The 20,160-nt window shown below is 58.1% G+C and overlaps 1 protein-coding gene across 12 annotated transcripts in view; it reads right to left on the bottom strand.

Annotated features, from left to right (window-relative positions):
• Positions 1-20,160, bottom strand: part of Akna (AT-hook transcription factor) — a 42,832-nt gene that overhangs the window by 6,272 nt on the left and 16,400 nt on the right. For 9 of the 12 annotated variants that reach the window (XM_047524620.1, XM_047524621.1, XM_047524619.1 and 6 more), the window contains 14 exons: positions 16,170-16,326; positions 15,425-15,579; positions 13,291-13,350; positions 10,847-10,974; positions 10,260-10,464; positions 9,689-9,975; positions 9,392-9,595; positions 8,205-8,433; positions 7,331-7,437; positions 6,472-6,683; positions 4,772-4,934; positions 1,788-1,964; positions 1,058-1,167; positions 325-471 (listed from right to left, as the gene is read on the bottom strand). In XM_047524620.1, coding sequence (XP_047380576.1) covers positions 325-471; positions 1,058-1,167; positions 1,788-1,964; positions 4,772-4,934; positions 6,472-6,683; positions 7,331-7,437; positions 8,205-8,433; positions 9,392-9,595; positions 9,689-9,975; positions 10,260-10,464; positions 10,847-10,974; positions 13,291-13,350; positions 15,425-15,579; positions 16,170-16,326 — 2,341 coding nt within the window. The remainder of the gene's footprint in view (positions 1-324; positions 472-1,057; positions 1,168-1,787; positions 1,965-4,771; positions 4,935-6,471; positions 6,684-7,330; positions 7,438-8,204; positions 8,434-9,391; positions 9,596-9,688; positions 9,976-10,259; positions 10,465-10,846; positions 10,975-13,290; positions 13,351-15,424; positions 15,580-16,169; positions 16,327-20,160) is intronic. The other 3 variants (XM_047524629.1, XM_047524630.1, XM_047524627.1) reach the window with 2 other exon arrangements.

The following is a 20,160-nucleotide window of genomic DNA, read 5'->3' as shown; positions in this document are numbered from 1 at the left end:
AGGAACACAGCCCCCAGATCAGGGAGGCCAATCCCTGATGCTCCACCTATCAGAACATGGCAGGGGAGGCCTTGCCCTGATGCTTCTCCTATCAGAATGCTGGCAGGGGCCACGCCCCAATGCTCCTCCTATCAGAACATGGCAGAGGAGGCCACACCCCTGACGCTATCAGAACCTGGGACTAGGATGCCACACCCCCGATGCTCCTCCTATCAGAAGTGGCAGATGAGATTGGAGTGGCCACAGGGTAAATGGAAAGAGCCTGCCATGGAAGAGACCTTCCTCTGGACTCTGCCATGTCCCCCTGTCCCCGGCCTGACGCACCTGTGTACTGCCCACGGAAGGAGACCCTGTCAGGCCGTCTGCCACTGCCTGCCCTTCTCGTTTCCTCTTGAGAGGCCCAGGGACCATCCTCTGTGTTCCTGTTCTTCCCAGTTGACACCTGGGGGGAGGGCGGCTCAGAGTCCAAACCTGGGGTAAAAAAATAGGGAGTTCAGGGGGGCAGGGGTGGGGCCGCATAGCTCGAGGAGTGAGCTCATGGCAAGTTCAGGCTCCAGGACCATGACTGAGTTGTGACCCTGAGCTGCCTCTCGGGAATACAGCTTGCACCTCGGAACCCTGACCCTGTGCTAAGCCAGTCCAGTCACCCTGGAGCAATCCTGCACCTCTGCAGCAATCCTGGGAGGGAGGTCACCACCACTGCATGGTCAGCATCCCTTTAACTGCTCCGAGGGGTAACAACCCAGAGAGAGCCAGGTTCCCTCAGGCACATTCCCAGGCTCTCTGGGCCTGGGACTCAGGGTCCTCATGAGCAGAACATGGACAGGATGACCCCGGCAGAGCAGGTCTGCAAGGTGACATCTGCAGAGCCCTTACAGCTGCCCCTCACACAGCAGGGACCACACAGGGATGCGCACCGTCACTCAGAGCACTGCCGCAGGCACAATACACAAATGACCTCCTCCTGGTTTCCTGAAAGGTTGCAGCCATGGTCTGTGACCACGGAGGAACACGCCCACGCCATGGCCTCCAGAAACCAGACCTGGTCAGCACTTACTCAGGGACAGTTGAGGCACCTCCCGAGGCACTGAGGAGGACCTGGCTCGCTGCCTTCCTGCAGGTTGCTCTGTACCTTCGGATTCCCCGGACAATCGCTCTATGGATTTACTAACAATAGGGAAGGAAAGTAATGTCACTGGATGAGATTTTGTGCAGCTTTTACAGATGGCCCACAAAAAGGCCACCCAGAGAAATGTTAATCACACAGTGGGAGAAGGACAATGTAGAGGACAAAATCAGACTCTGGAACCAGTCTCAGGGAAAGTGGCTCTGTGCCTCTCTGATCCTGAGTTTCCTCATCTGTCAAACAGGGATTGTAAGAGCGATGGCTTCTAATGTCTGTTGAAAGGATTGAGATACTGTCCATAAAACCCTTAGTCTAGTGCCCTCCACAGGAACACTCAAAAGAAGTGAGTTGATTTTAGAAGTTGTCTTCACAAACGCATGTCCACCAAATGAGTACAGGAGAATTCGGAAAGAGCACCAGCTCCTGGGTGAGAGGTGGGTTCAGGGATATGCTTTGCATCACGCTTTCTTACTAACACATAAGCTTAGACATTCTTTTATGCATCAAACACCACACCATGAAAAACTGAGAGTGCATAAACGAAGGACTGACTGACCGCGGGGGAAGTGGCTGGGTCTACGTCCCTGTGTCTAGGAGAGTCAGAGGCAGGCCACCATCTATCTTCTACAGTTGCCACAGGGAACAGAGGTGGGTCACCTACCTGCCACAGTGGGAGCCCCAGGGGGTTGAGGAAGCAGCTGGCCGGTCCTGGGTCAGGGCAGGTTGGTCACAGGCGGATGTTGGGTGTGTCGGGCTGCCCTGGAGTGGCCGGTGCAGGCTGTCCTCCAGCTGCAGACGGAGCCGGGACACCTCCGCCTGCAGTTCGAGGATGGCCTGGCTGGCGGGGTGGAGACAGAAAGAGAGCAGAGCATAGCAACCTGAGGGCAGCCTAGATACGGTGGTCTTGTCCCTTCCCAGCAGGCACAGGGGCCGAGGCTGCTGTTGAATGATTCTAGAACTTTCCTGTGCATCTACTTTTCTTGCTACACATCTGGACACCTCTCTGAGTTCATGTCTCTGAGCATTCTGTGAGCAGATCGGAAACTTCCTTTGGGGTCAGCCTTCCTACCACACAGGGTATGAGCAGTGATCCTCCAGGTGGGGATGAGGAGGACACACGGGCCAAAGGTCCACTTCACAATTTCCTTCTGACCTGCCCTGGCCCTGGGCTGTCCTCTGCCACCACTCTTCTCTAGAAACCTTAATTTTGTGACTGGGCCTGGCTCCTTTCTGTCCTTGCTCAGCCCCTCCTCCTGGGATCCTTGAAACATTTCCTATGGTTCATCTCTTGGCTCCCGGCAGAAGATACTTGTCCATGTCCTCAACCCTGAGCCACCGGCAGGCAGGGACCAGGTTGTCCCTATCTCCTGACCCTATAGACCCTCACACCTGACAGTTCTCAGAAACATCACTGAGCTGGATTCATGCTTCAGGAGGGAGCAAGGCGTCGCACACGGAGTGTGGAGCAAGATGTCGCACGTGGAGGATAGATAAGGGGACATTAGGTGCACCCAGCATGCTGAGCTAGAGGGTGAAGTGCCAGGGCGGGGAGGTGCAGGGTGCCACCAGCAAGGTTGTGACCCCTGTGGACCCAGGCACAGCCTGCTCTTGTTCACAAGCCGGGCACCAAGCCGCTAGCATCTGGAGCATATTGTTTCTCTCCCATCAGCCCCTGCACCACAGGGTGCATTCCATGGGCCAAGCTGGCATGGTGGCAGGCAACCCCACCACTCAGCCCGCACCCGAGACCCCTACCCACAGTGCGGCGCTGGAGCCCAGCTTGCTGTGCTCCTCTGGGCTGATGGCACGCTCTATGCTGGCTCTGGGGTGGCTTCCAGGCTGGGGCTGCCCTCAGGGTCAGTTCTCGCCTGGTGGTCCCTGGACTTCTGGGTGTCTCCGAGTGCCACGTCCAGCAAACACGGGTCTCCAATGAGTGTGGAAGGTGGCACCGGAGCCCTCTCTCTGGCTACGTCCCAGCCAGGTTTGTGTGTAATGGAACTGGTTTCCCAGGCAATCCCCAGGGAGACGCGAGCTGGCAATTCCCAGGCGAGCCACCAGGGCGGAGGCTGCGGAGAGCGGAGAGTGAGGCTCCTGCCACAGTTAACCCCTCCCTGGAAGGGGAGCTCCCTCCTTAGACCTGGAACTTGGACACACACTCCCCCTCTCTGGGATGTTCACCTCAAGCTTTGGAACTTCTGACTTTAACTCTTTGGTCACTGTGTCCCAGGGGCACTGAAATCCATCGATCCTGGCAAACTTGTCCCATCCCTGCCCAAGACAGCCGGAAGTTGGAGGATTCCTTCCGGATTCCTTGAACACCCCTCCTAACCAACTACTGAGTCCTGTGGCTCAAATGCCGAAACTTCTCTTCTCAGCCTCCTTCCCTCTGGACCGTCCCTGGAGTCCAGGCCCCAGCCTCCTCTCCTGCTGGGGCAGCCTCTCTCCTCAGCCCTGGTGGCCAGAGGCCTCATTCTAAAACAAAGCCCCCCACACCGCTCCCCTGCCCAAGCCCTCCCCCTCCTCAGGTGGGCCTCAGTCACTGCGCAGGTTCCACGAGGGCTTTCTCTGAGCCCAGCCCTGGTCCAGTGTGACTGGTGGCCTTTGAGGAGGGAGCATTGAGCAGGGAGCTTCTGCCAGCCTGTCTGCTCGGCGCCCACCTGCTCACACGCTAGGACCCAGCTGTCACCAACATCTCGTCAAAGGTGACAGCCCTCCTCACCTCCAGGCCTCTGCGCACTGTCCCTTCTGCCATCTCTCCTCCTCTGGGTCTTGGCTGAGACACCATGTCCCTCCCTGCACCTTGAACCCTTATACTGCCTTAGCTTGGGGCCTCTCCACTGCCTGCTTCCCCACGCTGGGGAGCCGCTGCCTGCTTCTCTGTCCATTTCATGAGACAGCGAGCCTTCCGAAGCCAAGGACAGTGAACTGTCCGCCATTGTGTCCCCAGCACCTGGCACAACACAGGCAAATATGCTTCTAGGCCTAAGTAGTCATGGGGGAGAATGCAGAGACAGACCTGGTCAACCTAGGCCTGGACACCACCCAACGGCAGCTGGACACCACTGTGCACGTGGGGAGGACTAGTGCATGGGCCACGGGAGCCCTGGAGGTGAGTGCTGAGCTCTGAGGCAGACACAGCAAGGGCCCTGGCCAGACTGCAGGCCATGGGCAGGGGGAGAGGGCGAGGCCTGAGCAGGCTGCCTACCACCCTCTCCCACCAGAGGAGCTTGGCAGAAACTGCAGAGAGACAGAGAGAAGGAGGCAGAGTGAGAGAGACACAGTGAGAGATGTGAGAAAAAGGGAGTGAGAGAGACAGAGACAGAGTGAGAGAGACAGACACACGCAGTGGCTTCTGAGTTCCTACAGTGAACAAGCCATCTGTAGAAGTCACCTGTCTGAAGGGCAGACTTGTCCTAGATGAGGGAGGGGACGTCTTGGCCCCAGGCAGGTGACCCTCTAGGTCATTTCCCCTGGCTGGAAAATGTCCCCAAAGTCTAGATCAAGGAAGTCCCAGAGAAGCAGCCCTGGCCTGGGTCTGCCTGGCCCCAGCCTGGCACCTGGGTGTGAGCTAGCAGGCCCATCCCTGTCACCTCTGCTCCCTGCTGCCCGGGGCTGGGGTCTGCACAGCCCAAGTGCCCTACTTACTCGCGTCCCGTCCTGGAGAGGAGGAGGCTGGGAGTAGTCTCTCGAGATCCGCCAGGCAGAGGGGCAGCTGCAGGGGCTGGGGTGGGAGGCAGGCTGATTGTACTGCTGGGGAAAAGCTGCTCAGAAATCTGCTTTCGCCCCTCGAACTCGGGGCCCGGGTCCACTAGGGAGGCAGAGAGAGGCCGACGTGAGTGGAGGCAGAGGACGCTGGAGGCTTCAGCTGGGTGGAGCGCGGTGGTGGGTGAGGAGATGGTGCTCTACTGAGGTCCCAGGTGAAGTTCCTGAGTGTCCAGCGGCCCACTGACCTCAGAACCAGAAGCCTGGCCTACTGTGGGAGCACAGGGGGCTGCGCTGCCGGGCCTTGGGCTGCTCTGAAGAGCACCCTGCTCCCCCATCTCACACCCTCGAGTCTCCAGGAAGCACTTGCCAAGTGCTGGGGCCATCTCACTAGGTCATTCAGGGACAGGCTTTGGGGCCTCCATGTCCTTCTGGAGTCAGTCACACCCTTACCTGTGCGTGGGGAGAGCGTGACAAACCCTGGCTTCTTAAAGGGACAGGGACCAAGGTGGACACCTGTGGTTCTGGCCCATGTGTAAAAGCAAGGGCCCTTGGGACACTACCTAGCAACATACACAGGACACTACTGACACGGGACAATTCAGGTGAATCTCAAGTAGTTCACCAAGTGAAAACGCCCATCCCAAAAGAGAACGCACATTGTCTGATTCCATTCATTCCACATTCTCGAAATGACAAAATGATAGACATGAAGCCAGGCACGATGACACATGCTTGTAATCCCAATGGCTTGGGAGGCTGAGGCAGGATTTCAAGTTCAAAGCAAGCCTCAGCAATTTAGTGAGGCCCTAAGCAAGTCAGCAAGACCCTGTCTCTAAATAAAAAATAAAAAGGGCTAGGGATGTGGCTCAGTGGTTAAGCGCCCGTGAGTTCAATGCCCAGTACCAAAAATACAAAAAAAATTTTAAAAATGATTGACGTAAGAAGAGATGAGTGGTTCCTGGCCAGGGTGATGTCATCAATGCAGACAGCTGCTGTGACCCTGCACTAGTTTTGCCAGATGTGACCTCTGGGGGAAGCTGGGAGAGGCACTTGAGATCTCCTGTGTTCTCTCTTCAAATTGCACAGGAATCCACCGTTTTCTCAAAATAAAAAAAATTAATTAAAAATCTCTTTTTAAAGATGAACCATAGGAAGAGGCAGTTAATCTGAGGTGTCACAAGTTCCAGCAGTGGTTGCGCCTGGGGTGGTGGCTGGAAGGAGCTTGAGTTCTGGAGTTGTGATCATGTTCTACGTTCAAATTCATCAATATTTAATTTCTTCTCTGTGTTTATTTCAGTAAAAAGTTTGTGTGCATTTTATAAAGATAAAAATGGTATCATACATAGATTTTTATAGGTGTGGAAAATGTTCATGAGACAATGCTTAGTGGAAAAAGGAGGCTGTCATCTAGAGTGTGGTCCCATTTCTGTTTTAAGTAAATAAACACACACCTTTATCAGCATGGAAAATAGCTCACAGGTATTTTTTTTCTTTTGTTCCTTTCTGTTAGCCCTATCTGTAATATCAGATTTTCTGACCACGAACCTGGGTACAGTTTTGCATCCTAAAGAGTTCCCGTTGTTTGAAATTTCCATCCATGCAGTTTGGCCCCGCCCAGGTTCCCACCCACCCAGACTCACCCATCTCAGCCGCCAGCTCTTGGTCCAGGTGGGAGCTGGGCTTCCTCTGCCGGAGAGGACAGCTCTGGCTGGAGGGGTGCCTCTGGGCTCGGCTCCTGGGTGTGCTGGGCTCAGAGGTTCTTCTGGGAACAAGAGGACCCCTGGTCTTGGGGTGGGAGGACCCGTCACAGGGTGCAGATGCAGTGAAGTGCCGGGCTGCTGCTCCTGGATTGCTGGGGACCAGGCAGGGAGAGACACACTGAGGTCTCACCAAGATAGGCCTCAGGCCCTGGCACCCAAACCCCTCCACATGCTAAAGCGATGGCCTCCCAAACTTTGGGACCTGCAACCTTCAAGCTCTGGCAGTACGTTTCCAAGGACACTGGATCACAGGCCCTCACATGGCAGCAGCACACCTAGCACGCGTGTGGGAAACGGTGAGCTCCATTTCCTTTGCAGACAACATAAATCATGTCTTCTCTGTTCCTCACACACATGTGGGACCCACTCTGGAGGCTGCCAGTCTGCTTGGTGGCCCACCTCTCCTCTGCCCTCTCTCTTCCCTTGGGCTCCCCACATCCATGGCTTCTGTTCACCTCACCACGCCCTGAAGTTTTTACTCATTCATCCATTCAGCTGTTTATTTGTCCAGCGACTATCAACTTCCAGGACTGTCCCTAATTGGCTGAGTGACAATGAGCAAGGCGCCTCCCCTCTCTGAGCTTCTGTCCCCCAGCACTCAGATGGGAACAAAGAATGAAACGTGAAATGCAGGCCTGGGAACGCCCAGATCCCAAGCTCTGTGCTGGGCTGCCCTGGGCATCTGAATCCCAGGCTGTCCCAGGGGTGCACGGATGGGTCAGTGGGGGCCCTGGGATACCTGCTGTGGGAGAGTCGGTGCTCTGGGGTCTGGGTGAGGGGTGACACTCTGCTGGTTTCTGAGCCCACGAAGCCACTGTCTGTCTCTGGGGATGCCATCCAGGGCTCCTAAAAGAGGCCGCATCCCTTTAAGCCTGAGGAATGTGTGTGGGGCACCGTGGGAAGCCCCTCCCAGGGGCTGCCCACCTCACATTCCAGGGCTCAGGGGCCAGGGAGGCTGCCAGGCTCCCATGCCCAGCCAGATCCAGGGCGTGAAGGTCCGCAGGCCCGACAGGAGCACCCAGTTAGCAGCAGGATCTCCATACTGAGAGGACCCCAGCAAGTCCAGCCTCCCTGAGGACTGGCAGCCAGCCTCCTGGGGCAGGCACGGTGGCGAGGAGGCATGGAAAGGAGGTCTCATTCCAGAATCCACAGAAGGCCCGAGGTGCCATGGCCTCACCCGACCGCAGAAACACTCAGGCCCAACGCGTCGGAAAACAACCCGACAAACATGCACGCGTCCCGCACGCTGGGCTCAAGAGAGGCCCAGAGAACGTGAGAGTGACGGGCACCCTCCCTGAGGGCGCTCCATGAGAGCAGAGCCGGGCCATGGCTGGCAGATCCCAAGGTGTGCGTGTGCGCGTCTGCTCGCTGGCCCCACTAACGCCAGGAGAGGGCACAGTGTCTGCGGCCCCGCCACAGTTGAGAGCAGCTGCTCTGACGGTGAGCCCCGCTGTGACCCCCCCAGGGAGGAACGAGAGCTCAGGCGGAGGGAGGGACGGTGGGGGTGGCCCTGGGCCTAAGCCCGAGTGACAGGCAGAGTGGGAGCGGCAGCCAGCCTGGAGGAGGAGCTCAGGACGGCGGGGGTCCGGCCCCGCCGCCGTGTGGACGCTCACCTCTGCGTGGGGCCGGCCAGCGAGGCGCAGAGACTTCTGCGGAAGGTGTTCGGAGATGCCGCTTCCCTCCAGGCTGGTCAGACTGCTCTGGTGGTACGCACGGTCAGGTGGCACGCCAGGCCCTGGAGGAGCGCCACTGGCCCTGCCCGGGCTCAACGTGTGCCCGTCTCTGGTCGTGGAAGTCTGGAAGCTGGGTGGTTTCACGGGTACCATCTGCTCTCCGGCATCCCTGGAGAGAAGCCCAGCACCTCTGAGCCCTGACATGAGCTGGGCAGCCAGGCCTGGGGCTCAGCCCCTCCTGGGAGCCAGGCTAGCCACGGACAAGCCCTGCAGGCTGACACCCTGGGGTGCCCATCCTGGTTCTACCATTTTCTTGCTGTGTGACCCTGGCCAAGGTACTTCCCGGCTCTGAACCTCATATATTTTTTTTTTATTGTAAACAAATGGGATACATGTTGTTTCTGTTTGTACATGGCGTAACGGCATACCATTTGTGTAATCATAAATTTACACAGGGTAATGTTGTTTGATTTGAACCTCATATTTTTTTAACTGTAAAATGAGGATCCCAACAAAACCCACCCGATACACCACGGCAGAACTTCTGTGAAAATCCATGAGGTGCGGCAGCGTTTCCTAGACCTCGGGAGTCTGCACCCCATCCTCCCCACCCCGAGTCATTCCCATGGGCTCCCACAGACTCAGAGACTGAGCCCATACTGAACTTGGAAGACCAGCACTTCATGTTACACACAGAAACCAACTCTGGAAATAAATGACGAAGCCATGGCAAACGTCCTACTCTGGAGAAAGCCTGTGGCCTGCGTGCTCACTCGTGCTGCCTCCCCCTCCCACCCCGCACGCACGCACGCTGCTCTGGTCTCCCAGCCTCTGTGTCTCTTTCTCCAAAGGAAGATCAAGACAGGCGTCAGAGACAGGAGAGCACCAGCTGAGATTCTCCTGGACATCAGAAGGTCCCAGGCTGACGAGGGGGGACGCTACTTAACACAGCACCTGCCCTGCTCAGAATCGTGTCCCCCAGCACCCAAAGGCCCTGCTCATGTCCTCACATGGTGGAGACAGGACGGGCTAGTCACGACCACTGAAGAGCCGTCCAGCTGCTGGGACAGCAATCGTCTCTGGTTTCAGACGGGTGTGGGGCCCGTAGGGGAGGCCTGGTGACTTACTGCAGAGGAGCCCTGTGACTCTTCTCCACCCGCACCAGGTGCCTCGGCAGAGCCCTGGTGGCTTTGGCCCTCCCCGGAGCTGCAGCTGGCCCGTCAACTTCCAGGGTGCCATGATGCTCCTCCTCTTCCTCCTGCTCCTCCTCGTCCCTCTCCCTCTCCTCCTCCACCCTCAAGGCTTCAGGGAGGGACTTCACACTGAGGTACCTGCAGGACACACGGCGGCGGTGACCTCTGCCCAGCGGGACGGCAGAGACCGACACCCTGCCCGTGGCTGGCCTCCCTCTGGGGGGTGCTCACCTCTCCAGGAGGCCATGGAAGTCCTGCTCCACCTGCAGCTCCTTATGCTTGAGTGGGGCTGGGAGGCCTGGAGGCCTGTCCTCCAGCTCACTGCTGCCAAGGCTGGCCTCCACGTTCGTGTGCAGCAGGCAGGTGCTGGCGGTGGGCTGGGCCAGAAAGGTGGGGGCAGAGTGAAGCACGGCTCCCACGCGCCTGCCTCGATGTTCTTGTGGCCAGTGCTGAAGAGTGAGGTACTTGAGAGCCACCGGCCAACACCCGTCAGGCGTGTGCGAGCTGTGGGGCCTGGCCTGTGGGCCCCCAGAAGTGCCCCGTGATGAGCAGCTGCGAGGCGCGGGCGCCACACAGACACTGCTCTCAGCAATTCCCAGCCACGCGGCCCCTCCAGACAGGAACTAGTCCAACCACCCGGAACCTCCGCGAGGGCAGAGGTCGCCTTCCCCGCTCCCCGCCCCACTGAGCCGCCACCAACATCCCAGGTCGTGGCACACGGCACGTGGCACACACTTCACACACGGGTCGTGAGAGAGTGATTAGTGGAGCAGCAGCCCCGGGTGGCTGGGCACAGAGGTACCTCTGGGTAGGGGGTCCGGAAGGCTGGCGTGGAGACCTGTCCAGAAGCGGCTGGATGCGCTGGCGTGTGGGGGAAGTGGGTGATGGGGGACCGGTCCAGGGCCGAGTCAGACCCTGCCAGCTCAGGCCCTCGCTGGGTCTGCTCCATGTGGCCCTTCAGCTCTTCCAGGCGAGTCCCCAGGTGGTAGATCTCCACCTCCAGCTCCCTGGACCGCGAAACATCAAAACCAGGAAGCGGGTGTCAGACGGAGCCCCGGGAATGCCGGGCCACTTAATGTCACCAGGTGAGGTGGGACTCCACGGGGAACCAGGAGACTTCAGCCCAGGCCCCTCCACTGTCCCCAGACTGTCCCTCCGGCCTTGGTTTCCCATTGCCCAGTGAGGGGCTCGTCCTCCTCCCAGGCCCCGCCCCTGCAGTGGCTCAGAGGGGGCACGGATCCCGAGGCACCCGTGCCCTGCCATCTGGACGTGTTGCCGATTGGGCAGGGGGTCTGCTCTGGGACTGCTCTTGGCTCCCTCGTGTGTGAATCATGAGGAAGTGACTCCCTGCTGGTGACCTGGGGAACCCAGGGGCCTCCCAGCTTGTACCTGGCAGGATCGAATTTCCCAGCGACCCCCTTGGAGCTGGCCGGGTGTGGAGCCAGGTGTGGCTCCCTGCAGGCCCGCAGGTACTCCTCTTCCAGGGCAGCGTGGGTGGCCTTCAGCTGCTGGAAGCCCTGAAACCAGACAAGCCAGGAAGCCTGAGTGCCCAGGCCTGCAGACCCTGTCCTGCACACCCAGTGGACAACCTGTGGGGGCCCCGGGGAGACAGGAGTGGGGCTGGAACTCTGGAGGCTGTTGCCCCCATCCAGGTCTCTGTCACCAGCTCTCAAACACCAGACCAACGGGCAGAGGCACGACTCAGCCTGGACGCCACCCTGGGCAGGCACAGAGGGACCCGAGGCCACACAGTTGCAGTGCCCAACGCACTATCACTACGTCCCTGTAAGAAGCACACTCGAAAGGCTCTGGGTCTTCACTCCTGATGGGTTTCAGAAAACTAGCCTCTCGCCCAAATCCTGGTAGCCTATGGTGACAGATGGCCGGATGGGAACACGCTCCCTGTGACGATGACAAGCACTCGCCGAGTGAGGACGGTTTACCATCGTCACTTGAACAGGAGGCAGTGGAGGTGCAGGGAGGTCACTGAAGTTGGTGACTGAAGGTCATGGTGACCAAGTGAGTGGCACAGCCAAGGTCTGCACCCGCGCCCTGGCCGGAGTTCCCGTCCTGGCGATCACACCCGGCCCCACGCACACGCGGCCACAGCTGAGCCGCTGAAGCCCCAGCAGGTGGGGTCCTCTCCCCGCTCCCCGCCATCCCACCCGACTCCCAGGACAACCTAGACTCCAGCTGCCCGTCACGCTCCACCTTCCACAGAGCTCGGCCTCCCGGGATGTGGGGGCATTGGCAGAAATAAAGCACGGGATTTGTATTTTTTTTTTTGTCATTTGGGGCAACAAAGAACTAGAGGACAGCATGTTAAGTGAAAGGAGGCAGGAACAGGAGACCAAGAGCTGCATGTCCTCACTGAACGAGGAGGCTGAGAAAGTGACCTCAGAGCAGGGAAGACAGGGGAGGGGAGGGGAGGGCAGGGGGGAGGAGGGCAGGGGGGAGGAGGGGAGGGAGGGGGAGGGGAGGGGAGGACAGGGGGGAGGAGGGGAGGGGGGAGGAGGGGAGGGGGAGGGGAGGGCAGGGGGGAGGAGGGGAGGGGGGAGGGGGGAGGAGGGGAGGGGGAGGGGAGGGCAGGGGGGAGGAGGGGAGGGGGGAGGAGGGGAGGGAGGGGGAGGAGGGCAGGGGGGAGGAGGGGGGAGGGGAGGAGGAAAGAGTGAGCTCCAGAGATGAAGGGGGGAGTGGAGGGCGGAGGGAGGCAGGACGGAGGCCCCAGCATGTGGTCCAACAGGAGGAGCACACTCTGGTGCCCTCCAGGTGACTGCAGTTCACCATAACTCACATATTTAATAAAGACCTGGAAGACAGGAGTTCAAAAGATCCCACAAAGGAAGGAAGCTTAAGGAGACGGAAATGCCCATCACCCCGGGTTGAGCATCACCCTGCACCCCACAGAGAGGCACGACTATTATGTGCCAATTAAAAATTTTAAAATGTGTGTAACCACCCAGGGCCATGCTCCTGCAGGGCACGTCTTTACAACCCCGGTGCTGCCTCTGCCCCCAGGGCCTCCCGCTGCTACCTCTGCACCGTGTCCTGTGCTGTGAGCCTCAGCTGGGCCCTCTACCTGCTGGCTTCTGGTTGTCTGTCCCGAGGGAGGGACCCATATGTGACCCTGGAGTTGGGAATGGGGACAGCTCTGTGCAGCTGCTTCTGCCGGGGGCTTCCCTCGCTGGGTCCCCATGCTGCCCACACCTGTGCTAACAGCCCTGTCGGTGCCCCTCCTCAATGGGGCCCTGGCGGCTGCGGTGGGAAGCCAAGAAGTATCCACGTGACCCCAGTTATCTAAGGCTCCAAAGTCCAGAGAAAGCGAGCCATCATGGTCAGGTTAAGGGTCTCCTCCCTCTACTCACCCTAATTTCCAAACTTTGGCGATTACTTTTATAAAGGAGGGAAAGGGAAAGGGAAAGGCTCTTTGCTGATGGCTGTGGGAAGGCTAATCAGTGGATGTGGGCGTCAGGAGGAGCTGGCTCCAGGCTCTGCCGCCCAAGATGTGTGACACTCCAGTAGCTTCTCTGGGCTTCAATCCCACCATAGCTAAATATAGGGTGATGGCCACAATCGCCTTCTGGGTTTTTATGACAATGAAATGGAATAATGGACATCGAGGGCTTACCACAGTGCCTGGCAGGCCACTGCTGTGGCTGATAAGGTGGTGACACAGTGACCGCTGCCCTGGGAAGCTAAGCAGGAGCTGTTTGCTCTACAAGGAAACACTGTCTGGGACTCTCTCATCTGTCTTGCAGTAAGAGACCCCCAAGATTCTGCTCTGGGGACAGAACTGTCTAGTGGCTCCATGGCCTCTCCTGGACGGTCAGTACCTTGAGCTGGTCCTGGGGTGACAGCTGCCCCGCCTGCACCAGTCCCTCGAAGGATTCTACCTGGACATTGGGAGGGGAGAGAAATGTGCTCCGTTAACCCAGACCCGGCTGCACCCTGCAGACCGCCCTGCTCGGCCGCGGTCGCGCGTCTGCATGCAGAGCTGGGTCTGGCTTGGGGATGTGGGGCTTCTGCCCAGCAGAGAGGCAGGTTCTAGAAAGAGACAGCCACTGGCCTTGGCAGGACACCTCGGGAGAAGGCCCAGTGGAACCTGCAGAACCTACTGACAACAAAGCACGTCCAGTCCTGGGCATGGAAAGCCATGAACCGTGTCCCTGCAGCCTGCTGGGGGTCAGGCTGTAAGAGGCCTACATGCCTGTCCAGGGAACGCCAGGCTGTCCCCAGCAGCAGGGGGACGCGGCAGCGTTCTCATGAGCAGACACCTTCAGTGTCAAATCAAGGCACTGGACAGTGTCTATGGACCAATGCCGTCTATAAAATCCACAGGAAACAGAAAATATGCAGACATTTTCTTGTACAGTTGTCCCTTGGTATCAGTGAGGGCCTGGTCCCAGGACCCCAGAGAAATCAAAATCTGAAGATGCTCAAGCCTCTTATGTTGAATGGAGGATCTGCCCATGACCTGCATCTTCCTCTGTGTGGGGGAGACGTCTTTCCCATTGAACAGACCCTCTGTGCTCTGTGGGGGTCTAGACATGCCATATGCATCTATTTATTCAGAATTTTTTGTTTATTTTTTTATCCCCTCCCCCCCAAAAATAGCAAAGGATGATTTGGGTTCACTTTTAGGAAGTCTCTAGATCAGTACTGAAGTATAATATAGATATGCATGCAATTATACTAAAATATGTAATTTATAAATTAAAAGTGTGATATGAGCTACACAGACAATTAAATTTTTTTTCTAGGAGCCATGTTAAAATGTAAAAAGAAAAAAAAAAAAAAAGGTAAAACTAATTTTAACAGTTTATTTAACCCCAACATCATTTCAACATTTTCCAATATAACAAGTGACCCGGGGGGTAGCTTACGTTCTCTTTCTCACACTCTTTGATCACACACCGCTTGTCTCCATTCAGACCCATCAAGTGTCAATTCCCCAAGAGTCACAGGGGGCCAGCTGGTGGCCAGCGCCTGCTCGTGTGATGGCCTGACTTTGCTTTGTTTTATGGACAACACACGGGATAAAGAAGCAATGTCTGTCCAGGTACAGGACCAGGATGGTGGAGATGTGAGTGAGGTACCTGGACCTGCTACTCTAAGTGGATAAGCCTTGGAAACACCGTGGCCAGCAACAGAGTTTGTTCGTGTGAAATGTCCAGAATAGGCCAACACAGAGAGAAAGTGGGTGAGCAGCTGTGGTGGCTGGGACGGTGGGACAGGGAGGGACAGTGTCACAGAAAGAATGCTGGTGTTTCTCTGAAGGAACTGCTTTTAAGGTCATGGTGCATGTAATGATTGTATTTCCACTTTTGCCTTGGCAACTGGGAAGCTCAATTCCCACGGTGGGGTTCTGGTCAAGTGCTCAGAGTCCAATCGAACACTTTGTTTATTCAACTCACTGAGTTCATCTACTTTTCTCTACCCTTACTTCCTCTCTGCCCCAGTTTCTTAACTTCCGTTTTTAGAATGTGGTTAAAACGTTAGGTATTTTCATAAGCTGCTGTAAGCGCTTTTGGAATAGGGCCAACTGTGTATTTATGAAAAAAACCTGCAAACAATTCAGTTACTTGGAGGGTTTGATGAGACTATAAAGACCCTTTGAGAGGTAACAGAATTGCTTTCAATAATGAAATGAACTAAGAAAGGGGCGATGGACGCCCTGTCACTCCTCCAGAATTCTCAAAGAGCGGAGCCTCCCTGGGGTCCCCAGGAGACACGTTGAACACAAATGCAGGTTTCTGACTGGAGGCGATGCCCACAGAGGTCACAGCTGCTGCGGGGGGCTGGGGAGGGGCTGGGTGGTGTGGCCTCCAAGCCAGGAGAGAGGACGGTGTCTGGAAGGTGCAGGGCAGGGGGACACGCGGGTACTGCAGAGGCCTCTCGTCCACGCGGCTGAGGCCCTGAGACCCCAGGCAGCTGGGTCTTGCTGGGGCAAAGCTGGGGGCTGCTCACCTTGGCCAGGAACCGGCTGGCCTGAGAAGCCAGCGCCTGTGTCCACTCCGGGGAGGACTGGTCCCTGGTGACGCCCTGGTTCTCTGGAAGCCACCCTGGGGCGGGCACGCTGGGGGGCGAGGAGGGGCTCAGGTCTCCTCGTGCTGACGACCACCCTGAAAGACACAGACTAGGCACTGGGACCGAGGGCAGTCCTCACGGGCAGAGAGCCTGAGCCACCCCGAGGCCACCTTGTCTGCCGCTCGGACGGCTGCACCCGGTGGCCTAAGGAGAAGGCCTGGGCAGAGGTCACCCCATCCGAAGGCAGGAACCAGGTCGGAGGTGCCCCGATGGCTCGACGGGGAGGAGCGGAGCCGCTCTAGGCTCCAGCTTGGGACACGGGTTCGGTCCTGACCCTTCCCCTTGGCACAGCACGACCTCCGCGAGCCCCACCTCCCAGCCGTCCCGGGGTAACGATGGTGCGAGCCGCAGTCGATGGGGAGACCACCGTGGCACGCGTGATGCAGGCTCCCTGGGGACGATGCTCTCACGACTCACCGGCCACCAAGCGGCAGAGCCAGGCTCACCCAAGCCTCTCTGGAAAGCAGGGCACTTTCCACATCCGTTTGACCCCTTCAGGTCGAAGGGCCCAGGGAGTGACCTTGCTTCCCTCGTCCCCTGCCTGAGGCCAGGGGCCAGCCCCCTGCAAACCGAGGCCCCAGCAGCACCGCAGGCAGGAGCCCCAGCGTGGCCCCTCCTGACTCACCTGCAGCCTCCGAGGCCTGGGGCTTCTGGGTGGGGCCCGGCCAGCACTCCACCGAGCGGGGCTGAGGGATGGTGAAGGACAGGGCCTTGGTCCCCGGGGGCATCGCCCCCATGTGGATGCTGTGGCTGGGCTGGGGTGGGTCTGAGTACAGGTTCACCTGGGAGGAGGGAGGCCCCGCAGTCAGGCCGGCAGACTCGCCTGGGGCCTCTCGTCTCCACCCTTCCCAGGAGCCCCGGGCAGGCCTGATGAAACCAGCAGCCCCAAGCGAGCCCTGGGGTGGACAGCTTATGTGCCCTTTCATCCGCTTCTCACAGTGTCCCAAAAGAGAGGCGGGGCAGGAACCACCAGGCCCATTTTCCAGAAGAGAAAACTGAGACTCAGAGAGGTTGAGTCACTTACTCAAAATTTCCAGCTGATAAATCCTTGAACTAGGATTATAACACTGCTCTATCTGACCCCAAGGTCTATGGTTTTCCACTAGTTTTTTTTGTTTTGTTTTGTTACCAGGGATTGAACTCAGGGATCCTCAACCACTGAGCCACATCCCCAACCCTTTGTATTTTATTTAGAGACAGGGTCTCACTGAGTTAGTGCCTCACAACTGCTAAGGCTGGCTTTGAACTTGCGATCCTCCTGCCTCAGCCTCCTGAGCTGCTGGGATTACAAGTGTGCGCCACTGTGCCCAGTTTGGTTTTCCACTAGTAAAAATAATTGCTATTAATGATGCGATTATGTTATTTTATAATATATAACAGTTATAATTATTGATATTTTTAATAAAATTAAAATATTTCCAATAATCATTATATTGCTAATAAATAGCAACCAATAGCAGTTTTAATGAATGAATGAGACACCAAGTGGACAAACGGGTCCCCCACTACAGCAGATCTCCACCATTTGAGAATGACTTAATGAGCCCAGTAGGAGGGGGGAGTCTGGAGTGAGCAGGTGACCAAGGAAGACCATCTGAAGCTCAGAAGCAGAGGAAACCCACATTCTGCGCGAGGGTTGGGAGTAGTGGGGTACGAGGGTCTGCTTCTGTGAACAGGGCCTCCTGAGCACGCCATGCCACAAGCTCCCATGATGGCCACGGCCACTTCCATTCCACAGCAGCAGTGCTGAGCACCTGAGGCAGAGACTGCATGGGCCACAAACCAACTGTCATCTGGCCCTCCACAGTGTGCCAGTCCTGGCTTAGTGCACGTGCTCGGCAGTCACAGCCCGGCTTCCTGAACAAGCTCCCAACCACACCCCTGGGAGTCCCAGAGCTAATGTCTCTGGGCACAAAGTAAGTGCCCAATAAGTAGCAGGTCCCAACCTCACATTCATTATCACCATGACCATCATGATCGCCATCGTGACTACCATCATTGGCACCACCATCACTATCACCACCACCACCATCACTGCCACCACCACCACACAACCATCACCATCACCACCATCATCACCACCACTACCATCACCACCATCATTATCATCACCGCCACCTTCATCACCACTATCACCATCGCCACCACCACCATCACCACCATCATCACCACCACCACCATCACCACCATTATCACCACCCCCACCACACAACCATACCACCACCACCACCATCACCATCACCACCACCACCATCACTGCCACCACCACCACACAACCATCACCATCATCATCACCACCACCACCACCACCACCACCACCATCGCCGCCACCACCACCACCACCACCACCATCGCCATCACCACAACACTACTACCATCACCATCACCACCATCATCACTACCACCATCATCGTCCCCACCATAACTATTCAATGGCCAGCATGGAGCAGGTCCATGGAACAACTACACTCCAGAGCCAACTTGGGCCCCATCATGATGTCAGGTGGGCTATCCTGACTGGCTTCCTGCTGCCCCAAAGTCAAAGGCAGTTGAAAGTGGGCCTATGGCTGGGGGCTCCCTGGTCCCCAGGTAAGCAGCTTCTCATGCTTATGTTGCTCTACAGGTCCTGGCTGTGGCAGAAAAATCTATTCCATGTGTGACTTGGCCCCATGCCTCCCCCCTTCCAGGCTGAGCCCCACCAGATGAGAACAAAGCTGGATTTTAATAATCCCCTCGCCATCTGCTCAGCCTCGCCCTCCACCTGCGCCTGCAGGGGCAGGCAGGGGGGCTTGCCCACAGCACCCCTCTCCTCCTGAGGTGACCCAAATCCCAGGGGAGGCCCAGCCTTCCTCCTCACGCCCACACCTCCCCTCCTGCAACCCAGGCCCTACCTGGGGAGCAGCAGGAAGGTGGCAGCTCCCAGGCTGGGTCACCCAAGGAGCCAGAGGCCCCTGTGTTTTGAGGGACCAGAGAAGCATGAAGTAGAGGCCCACAGCCTCGGCAGATGCCCAGAGAAGGCAGGGAGGGGGTGATGGGTGGCAACTGTGGCCAGTCCCTCCTGGACAGGAAGACACCACCCCTGGGGCTAGGGCACCCCTTTTAAGACAGATGTCCCACGCCGCTCCCTGAGGCCGGGCGGAAGTCTCCCTGAGGGCTTCTGCGCAGGGCAGGCTGCGTGTGGGAAAGGCTGGGTCAGCCGCAGGAGCATTCCCCGACAGACGGCTCCCGCGCCTGCAGAATGCTAATGGGCCTCATGAATGGGCCGGGCAGGGCAGGGGAGCCGCACCCCAACGCAGCCTCCTGCCCGCCCCCACAGGGGCTTCTGGGCCAAGAACGCGCTTTGGGGAGGCAGTTGATGTCATCTCTCCTTCTGGGGTAACTTCTGGTCACCTCAGCCCTTCCACATTCCCTGCAGCTGAGAGGGAGAGGTAGGGGCGGGGGGCTGGTGACAAGGTAGCAAATGTGGTGATGGCCATGCACACTCCGGCCAGAGCCCAGCAGACCCCTGGTCATGCTGGTGCCCAGCCCCATGCCACCCTGCCCTGGGAGCCGGGCCCAGATCCTCTGGGGTCTCCAGGCCGGGCTTGCACTAGCTGGTCAGCTTCCCTGGCTGCAGACCCTGCAGCCTGTAGTCTAGTTCTGGCAGCTGGTGTGAAGGGGCGCTCTGAGGCAGAGCTGTGGGTCCAGACGCCAGCTCCAGGCCTCCTTGCTGGGGGGCCGCGGGCAAGTGCTCACAGGCCCCCTGCGCTCCACCCAGGCCTGCCCTCAGCAAGCACAGCCCGCCATTCTTATTGCCACCACCTGCCCCGGCCTGCCTCATGCCCAGGCCTGTCACACCTGTGCCAGGGTCCAGCAGGCTTCAGGCCTGTGGGGTTGGGGACACCTAGAGCCTGCAGACAGACGTCAACTCCCACCTTCACCGCTCACCCGGCTCAGCCTCAGTTTCTGCATGTGGAGAGGGTCAAGTGAGATGACCCTGGGCCTGGGCCTGGGCCTGGCACCTCTGACCAGCCTGGTAAGTGTCTCCTCCCATGGGTCCACACCTGTGCCCACCCACCCACTGCAGGCCTGGCCTGGTGGCCACAGGCTGCTCCAGTCCCCACCCCCATGGGCTCTGGGCAGGGCGAGGGGGCTGAGCAGGCCCAGGGAGTCATGCCTGCTGCTCAGCCTGAGGGGCAGGATTGGTGGTGTGAACTGGGCTCCCTGGCAGGGGATCTCGGTCCAGGGCTCTGAGCAGGGGCGTTCTCTGGGTCTCCTGAGCCTGCAGAGTGTACAGAGGCTATAGAATAAGCATGCTGTGGGGCCTGGGGCCGGTCTCCTCTGCAGAGCCGTGTCTCCAGCAGAGTCCAGCTGACTGAGCACACCCTTCTCCTGGGAGAGCCCTCAGGCTCGGCATTCCGGGAAGCAAGAACAGGGAGCCACGCTGGGTTGCTCCCAGCCTCTCCCGCCTTTGGTCCACCAGCCAGGCACCTGCCCAGGGCTCCAGCCAGGCAGCCCAAGTGCCCACAGGGAGGCCTCTGAGTCCTGGGCCAGGAGCACCCAGAAGAGGAGGTCCCGGTTGCTCCCAGGTGTCCCCCCTGCCCAGCACAGTGTGCCAATAGTAGCACCCCTAAATC

The sequence above is a fragment of the Sciurus carolinensis genome, chromosome 14, assembly GCF_902686445.1.
Source record: "Sciurus carolinensis chromosome 14, mSciCar1.2, whole genome shotgun sequence".
Lineage (NCBI taxonomy): Eukaryota > Metazoa > Chordata > Mammalia > Rodentia > Sciuridae > Sciurus > Sciurus carolinensis.
This window is presented reverse-complemented; position numbering and strand designations above follow the sequence as displayed.